Consider the following 9,428-nt stretch of genomic DNA (forward strand, 5'->3'; position numbering starts at 1 on the left):
TGTCAATTGTTCCAGTTTCACAGACATCTGCGTCTATGTTTTAGAACCCCAGGTTTTGATTTAGAGACAATTTTAACCGATTTATTTTCAATATGTTTTAAACGGTATATCAGTGTTGTTAGATTATTTAAAGGAATCATAAGATGCTGTCAGAAAATGTTGGAAGAATGCTGGAATAGACAACCCTCGTATTCAAGTTGACAAGGGAGAAAACTCTTAGCAATATCTGTTGAACTTTGAAAAAAAAAGAAAAAAGATGAATAATCTCCAATAATACCAAGAAAATAAAAAGGCTTTGATGCAAATAAATATTTAGACAACCATGGTTTTTGATCCGGTACTCATGTGATAAAATTAAAAAAACAGCAAAATTTAAAAACTAACATCTTAAATGTTGATAAAAATGAATTTGAAATCATACATTATTATAATTAAATTATTTTCATTTCCCTCACCTAATTCTCGCATTATTAAGTCCCACGTCCTAATAAGAAAAGCATATCACAATGCTTTGGAACAAGCTACATGTTATGCATCGATACATCATTTATCATTGTAAATGTATATAAAAAAAAAAATTACAAAATCAATCTGTTCCTGAAATAGCCTTTTAATTAATCTCCAAAATACCAAATTGTACAAAACCTTTTTTTAAATGCAACAAATGTTATTGGACTTTTTCTGATGTCAATTATATTTGCTTAAAAAACATTGTGAAAAAATACATTATGATCGAGGATAATGCACAATATTGATTAAATATTTAAATTATTCAATAATTTGGCACATCACCGAAAATTAGTTTCAATATGTTGCACTGAATACTTCTACATAGTGCTTACATATCATTACACGCTTAAGTTCTCAAATAATCCTAGCAAAAATAATAAAACAAACCTTTTTGTTCATCCCGTTTTTAATCAATTCAATTTTGTACGAGATATTTTTATTTAATTCCAAGTAGACGAATAATCTTGCAACGTGAATGAGTGTAAAAATGAAAGAAGATAAGATTAAGAATAAGAATTTGTCGACTTAATCCAAACAAATGTAATTGCATGCTGCTATCTTGAAAACTACAACAATACGTGATGATATATGGATGGGGAGGGGGTATGATACTTGGGTTGTTGTTGTTGTTGTTGTTGTCTTGTCGTGTCACATATATGTCAAGGTATCAAAGAATACAAAATTTAAGTGTAAATGGTGCAAATTCAAGTATTTATTTTCAACAGATTGTTTTCAAAGGTTCAGTTATTCCGGAATTTTATGAGAATACTTTACGGAAATGAGTGGATTTTGTTTTTGATACATTTTATATGACTGATTTCATTTAATCCACAAAAACAAATCATTCCCATTTTAAAATATCAACACAAAGATATGATGAAAAATGAATAATGAAAATCGAGATGGTTTTAAAAGGTGCGACAGTTATATAAATATTTAGTAATAACAGTTTAAAACAATAGTGATGGCTCTATGATGCTAACTCAAAATGTGATTAGAGCCATGTTTAAATTTTCATATTAAAAACGAGCACAAGAAGTTTAAAACAAAAGCAACATCATCTTTTAGTTAAGGAAAAATCACCACTTACGAAAATTCCGAAAAAAATTGATATGATGAGACGAGATAGACTTTTTACCATCATCAACTTGAAAAGACAATATCACTAAGAATTTAGCTTTCGAAATGCATGATTGAAATGAACCGAAGAACGTTGAAATTATGAAAACTCATCTTGAGAAACATTTTCGCTTTCGAAATACATGTCAATAGTTATTACGAGATCATTGAAAACATGAATGTTTCAAAAATAATCTATTACATGGAGCAATATCGTGGAATAACATCATCATTTCTTGCATAATAATTTCTTCATTTCCGTCCTGAACGCACTGTCAAAATATCCATATATAAACGGGTTTACAACATGGTTCACAATGTAGACCTGGAAAAGATACAGGTAAAATTGTCGGAGGTTTGGGGATGTATAGTTCCAGAATTCCTCGGAATCCAGATTGACGGCTAGGTTCACAATTAGAGTTGGTGTGTAGGTTACAACACACGTCCCAGCGATTAAGAGGAACATCAGAGAATAGCGATGTTTTTGACGCCAGTTTCTCACCGACACCGACGATGATGACTTCCGTCTTCTTGATTTCCCGGACATGTTTGACGACGCCCCGACAGATTTATGACCGCTGTTTGCTTCTTTTGAGCTATAATTGTCATTCTCAGTTGTGGAAATAGCTTCAGATGCTGGGTCGGGTTCCGATGATTGCTTTGAGATCGACCGATTGCGGTTGCGTTGTATCCGTCTATAGATGCGACGACCAATCAAAACGTAAAGAAAAATTATCAATCCTAGTGTTCCAACAGCAAGTACAAATATTATTAGTAGATAAAAGTAACCGGTCTCACTCAGAGAATTATCTGTACTATGTATTCGCCCACACCTGCTTCCAGAAATGTTTCGCTGGATGTTGAGAACAGGTATTTGGTCATAGAACCAAAAAATAGGAGCATGGCCAACGAAGCAAATGATTACTGATAAAACTAGTACAAGAATCTTCGCTTTGTTGTTCATTTGCATTCCAAACGGCCGACATATCTTCAAATATCTCTCCACGCCGATGACAAGAACCAATTCCACCGAGACAGCATTCATGGCTTTTAGTGAAAAACCAGAGAATCTTGCACGTAATGTTTCCATAAAAGGCAACGGGAAGAATGTTTCTTGTGAGTGAGAACGCAGGTCCAGTTATGCAAACAACGATATCTACTGCAGCAAGAGCCAGAATGAATATTCGATCATCTATCTTGATGTTCAGGCGGACATTATATATGTATATAATCATTACATTACCCAAGACACCTATAACGATGTATATTCCAAGAAACACGTCAATGAGAATCAAAGACATCGCAAGTTCACTATTCCAGGTAAGAACGTCCTCTGTTCTATTAGCCGATTTAAACTCCTCCATTATGATAGACTTTCCAGATAATGATTAAATTGCTGTGTATTATCATTCGCTGTTGGAGCTCAAGGACACGGGCACATACTCTGCGTCATGATAACTAAGGATATCCTTTCCACATCACTTCCGCTTCCGTGTTTGGATCGGCTAATCATGAGTATACTGTCAAACGCATATGGGTCAACGACTATATATTACTTATGCACTTAATGGTATCGTATGAAAGCAAGTTTTGTGGTTTATATGAATTAAACCATATTCAAAATGATTGGCTAAATTATAAAACACATATGTCCACAGACCATATACTCAAACATATACATTTTATACATACATTATATAGTAAACTTCGCTCCCTTCCAAGGAGCAAACATAAGGTCCAGGGATATGAAATTGACAAGTTTAATGAAACACCTTAAGGTCATTCCATCAATAAATATTAATTATGTCCAGGGAAACTTGGCCATACGATTTTTAAAAGTCTATCTGACCTCTTTTGGCCCCGCCCATAAGTCTCAGGAGTGAACCAGGCTCAAAATCATCGTAGTATCAAACGGCCGTGGAGTTATATTCCAATTAAGTTTAAACTACTTCTATATAAAAATCTAAAATTAACAAAACTATCAAAAGCTGTCGTGTTCTTTTATAAGCTATAGGACACCGCCCCCCCCCCCCCCCCCCCCCCCTCTCTCTCTCTCTCTCTAGGGGTAAATATGAAGTAATTAAATTCAAAAATGTAATTAATCATGTGCAGGCTTTTCCCATCTATGAAGAGTATCTGTTCCCAATAATTACAGAAGAATATTGAGATTGGAGTGGAACCCTTCGAACCCCACCCCCCAGTTTCAACAGTTTGTTAAATCTTTGATCAATGACTGAGAAAATTTCATTGGAATTGTATGACATCGAACGATGTACTTTTTGTAAGTAAAATAACGACGGTCAAAAGGCGAATAAAATGAGTCACTTGAGAATATTTTCATGATCGGATATGGATTTCTCGCTCGTTAATATAAGCTCGTGAAGGACCTTGCACGGAAATCCTGTAATTAGTATATATAATATACTATACTGAGTAAGGGGCATTAGCTTAGTACAAGTACCCTATACATTAAAATTTCATATCACGATAACAGTATTTATAATGTAAAAAGTCTACGGAGTCACGGAAACTCAGCAGTTTTCACGTTTAACAGCTGTAGCATGTAACCATTGAAAAAATAAAGTTGCACTGCGCTTTGAAAAATGAAATCTTTATTACTTTACAACAATTGCGAAACAAGTTAATTCAACTAATATGAATCACTCTTGGAGGCCCGGATGAAAGAAAGCAATTGGTCTTTTGTGGGAGGAAACTGGAGAACTCAAAAAACCACGTGGTGAAGCATACCTTTTCGCGTCCGGTCGGAGAATCGAACCCCGGCCGCCTAGGTGAAAGGCAAGTATGTTACCATTGTGCCACCCGACAATGACAATGACAATGACAATATTTTATTCTCATAAAAATATAAAGTGTAGAGAATTATATACATACAAAATTGTACAGGACATATGATATAATACATTGTACATGGATACATTTTTTAAGCAAGAGATTATCCTAAACTGACCACTACATTATACCCTTGACATAACGCCATTCTCGTCATAGAGTCACCCTCATATACTGCCCACTGAACCGTACATTGCAAGAATGGATCATAAATAATAATGTTATCCTCTCAATGTTATCGCCATTTGTTCATATTAGATAATAGAAATACTTAATTTCACAAAGTTATCAATTATTCCATAAACCTATACAACTGGCGTTACTATGCATATAGCAGTTTGATAGTAAAAAAAAAATGGGCCGGTCTGTGCTGTCGTGGTTGTGTCAATGCCCCCCCCTCCTCCCCCCCCCCCCCCCTCCCTCCCCCACCACCCTTACTGCCCTGGATGACATGCAGCGGACATCCCATGTATCGTTCAGTGAGGTAGTCACCAACTACTATAAGGCTGTTCTCGGGGTGATAAGCCCAAGCCCAGCCAAACAAACAAATGATTGACATCTATCAAATGATATTCACTTTGTTCATAACATATGACTAACTATGAAAGTGTTGAAAGAGACTTCAATTGTCTGTGTTCTTGTCGTCATCGTTATAACAATTTTTTTTTAAACCGAGTCCAGATTAGAGTGTAAATGTGTTAGTTCCATAATCTTTCTCTCGACAAAAAAATATCTACGTACAAGAAAGCGTTGAGTAAATCAATCTGCTTTAAAAATACCGTTATTTTCATAATGTACATTGAAATCTTTTATTTTTTATGGAAAGAAATTAAATATAAATCCTGATAGCAAGTCAATCCCGTTAATGCGTTACTTAAATGCATATGAACGATATCATACAATATATATACTGTATATGCGATGTTTGTTATGTGTATGTGTGTAAGCGAGTATACATCGTGTGCATGTACATAGCTATGTGTTCAACCACAGTACAATGAAACTGACACAGTATAGGTGTATTAGATTGTGGAATTCTGAACATGTGTGTATTCTGTAAAATCAATTGATACATGTATATATGTATATATATAACATAGTAACACAAATGACGAATGACGACAGATTTATGACTCGTGCCCTGTGTAATATGTCGTTGCTGACAGGCTGTGAGAGGAATATATATTTTAATAAAGAGGACCAGCGTCTTGATACGTTGTCGCCATTTTATTCAACTAACTATAAAACATATCTCGGACCAACATATCCGGAATCAAGTACAAACTAATAAAACAAAATTAGAAATAAACAACAATATCCGGAATGGAGTTATTTCCCCTTAGACCATAATACTATAAGATATCTCACAGACCAGTAACACCATATACATAACATGCCCCCCCTTGAAAAATTGAACCCTGTGAAATTAAGAACTGGTCATGAGATATCTGATTACATGACATGAAATGACAATGAAATACAGAAATCAAGAATTTTATACTATTAACTTAAATGCAACTATAAAAAAAAACCGAGTAAATCTGTAAGAAAACCTCCCTCACACAACACCAAGTCTACATCATACCTATAGCTACCCTCCAGCTGCGCATTTCTGGAAGACAAATATAAGGATGCAGACTTAATAGACTGGGTAAAAGAACTTCACATACAAAAAAAACAAGTTATTAAGCTACATTTAAAATGATATTAATTTCAGTAATTTAACAAGAATTGTATTAAACTTTAGTAAATATTTATGACTTCTACAATATTCAAGAAATCAAAACTTAAGGCACATACAAATTTTAAGATACAACAATCATAAAAAATACACTTTGTACCTATACAAGATGCTATATACAGTACACATGTATTCAACTATGAACTCAAGAATGATTACATTTGATACAGTAGATCAAATGCAGATTATCATTCTGAAACCCATCAAGCTTGTCATTCAAAAATAAAATAATATACCAGTAACATGCTAAATGGTAAATCCTTTGTGGTAATACTAACTTTGTTATTTATATAATATATAAACGTTTAACTTGCAATATCAACATGTTGTGTACAATAATGTATTATACAATGTGATTTCAGTTATAGAGTAAACCATGAAAAATATTCAAACAAAGCAAACAAAGAACCTTAACTTTCCTCTGCTATATCAATAGCATATCAAATATCAAATACAGCCATACAATATGTGATTACTTGCAATGATAATGTTATATTCTAATACAGTTCAGTATATTGTGAAATAAAACTCATGCAAAACCAGCACATTATATTCATCACTCGATCACCTATATAAATCATCAAATATAAATAATTTCTCTGCGACAAATCGTCTTGCAATGTACATAAGGAAATTCAATAAAGTAATCATCTGTTCAATGAGAAATACACTGTTAATCAACTTAAAATATAATATTACAAATTTAAGCAATGTCATGACAAATATCTATACTAGGGGAGGTGGTCGGGCACGGATCTTTGACCTTGTTTTTACATCTAGGTCAAGGAAAGAAAACCATCTGGCATTTTGGGCTGGCTCACCCTTCAAATGTGCTAAATATTCATTTCCTTTTCCTACATTCCTCATCGCAAGGACACGTTTAACTTTGTCCTCGTCTGACGCCGTGTTGGAAACTTCCGCCGGATCCACGTGATCCGAGTCTCTGAAGCGAAGTGGCTTCTGACGAGCACGTTGCGGGCGACCAGGCAAATCTAAAATGAGCGGCTCGGTTGACTGTGACTGTGGTACACTTTGTAAATTTTGATGGGGCTTCGGAATCAATGGAAACAAGTCGCGAATTTGTCTTGGCAGAATTGAAATTGATTTGCTATTATTATTGCCTAATAAAACTGGGCCGGTGGGCTTTCCAGTATCATTTGAAGCCGATGAATTTGTGCTGTCGTTTGACAAATCCTCAGATCTCTGGGAAATATCAATATCTGTAGGTTGTTCGAAATCGTCATGGGGGTGTTTATCCACATCTGTAGTAGCCACATAAGCTTCATTTTGCTCATTTTGGGAGATGATAGTTTTCTTGACAGCGGGTAGAAAATAGCCTGTAGGTTCTGGGACGCGAACAAATGCTACCTTCAGTCTGTCCTTGTGAATAGGACGTGGGAGAAGTTTTCCAGAATCTTTATCTAGTAGACGCACAAGGTGATCTGACATGACATTGTTGACGATGTAGGGACCAGAATAACGTGGTTGAAACTTCTGACCTTGACCTGAAGGTGTCTTAAGTAAATACACATAGTCACCAGCACTAAGGTTCAAGGGATGAACCTTGGAATTTGCCCTTTCCACATACGATGCCTTAGCTGATTCAGCAGATGCCTTCACTTCCTGTCGCACAACTTCTAAACGCTTTGCCATTGACAAAACATAGTCGTGATAGTCTTTTGGAAGAGAGCGAAGTTCGACTGGAAGTGTGTGCGTAGACAATGGAAAGTGTGGACGAAACCCAAACACTATTTCGAACGGACTATATCCTAATGTCGCATTCACTGTATTGTTCATAGAGAAAACAACTGAAGATAGTACTTTGTCCCACTGGTGGCCATCTGTAATGAAAGGTGTCAAACGCTCCGCTAATGTTCGATGCGTTCTCTCCACTGAGCCGAGACAATGATGAGAGAAACTCGGAGTATATTCCTGCTTTATATCAAGCAAACGGCAAACTTCCTTCGTACAAGTGGAAAGAAACTCTGACCCTTGGTCAGACACAAAAGCGTTACAGGTTCCGAAAGTCGTCATCAATGAGTATATTGCCTCCGAGACTGTAACTGCATCCTTGTTCCGGATAGGAACAGCAAAGAGATATTTGCTAAATTGGTCCACCGCGGTAAACACATACGAATTGCCATTCTTGGAAACAGGTACTGGCCCATACAAATCAAGTTGCCAAACCTCAAAAGATCGAGATGGTGTGGGAAATGCAACTATACCAGTTTTTGTATGTGCTCGAGTTACTTTCCGTTCTTGACATTGTGGACACGACCTTACATACTCTGCTATGCGGGTTGCCATACATGGAAAATAATACGAATCCTTGATGCTATCCAAAGTATGCTGTATACCTCCATGTCCTGCCATAGGCGAGTTGTGATGTAGTTCTATGACAGTTTTGATCATCACCTCAGGAAGCACCAGCTGATATTGCTGCAGTGATCTTGTTCTTTTGCACTTTGAAATGCGCGAATGGAACAAAACGTCATTTGCAAATACATAATCTGAACTTTCTAACATGATTCGCCTAGAATCCTTTTGAGAAGCAGGTAATCTTCCATCTTGCAGGTAATGAATGATGTGGCACAATGTTGTGTCCTTGCGTTGTAGGTTCTTAACAGTATCAAGGTCAAAAGAGCCTTGTGAAAATATGTCCATATCGCGAACTCTTATCGAAACCTCAGAAAAATAATCGGCAGCTGAAGAATGTACCGCATCTGTGTCAATGGAATCCTCTGTGTTAAGTCCTGGAGAAGCTGTGACATGTTGTTCAACATCCTTATTGAAAGTGTTATCTTGATCAACTGTCTCCTGCTCTGTAAAATCTACATGGGAATCTCCTAAGGAAAGTGTCTGTTCTCTTTGTTCTTGCGGTGTTGATTCGAATGAAGAGACACTATCAGCCTGTTCTACAGGAGGACTTTCCTCTCTATGGGAATCTCTTTCACTTGTTGTCACTGCGTGCCTTTTGGACTTCCTTTTCTTCCTAGTTAATCTACCGTAATCAAAATCATTATCTTCTGTGTCCGCGTCATAAACCCGATCTTGTTGGAGAGAATCTGCTAAGTGTTTCTGAAAATCATCCAAATGTGAAGGTGGTATAGCTGGGGGCAATGTTTGCACATTGTTGACTTCATTGGGAAACGAAGACGATTCATCGGAACTGTCAACAAATAAACTTTTCAGTTGGTGACCCTCCGGT

The 9,428-nt window shown here is 36.1% G+C and overlaps 1 protein-coding gene across 1 annotated transcript; it reads right to left on the bottom strand.

The window, feature by feature from the left end:
* Positions 1-1,126: 1,126 nt before the first annotated feature.
* Positions 1,127-3,011, bottom strand: LOC117329837 (cholecystokinin receptor-like). The gene is given in 2 exon segments (XM_033888012.1): positions 1,127-2,680; positions 2,682-3,011. Coding segments are annotated over 2 exon segments (1,134 nt in total). The 5' UTR covers positions 2,994-3,011; the 3' UTR covers positions 1,127-1,858.
* Between the last annotated feature and the right edge of the window lie 6,417 nt (positions 3,012-9,428).

The sequence above is a fragment of the Pecten maximus genome, chromosome 6 (genome assembly GCF_902652985.1).
Source record: "Pecten maximus chromosome 6, xPecMax1.1, whole genome shotgun sequence".
Lineage (NCBI taxonomy): Eukaryota > Metazoa > Mollusca > Bivalvia > Pectinida > Pectinidae > Pecten > Pecten maximus.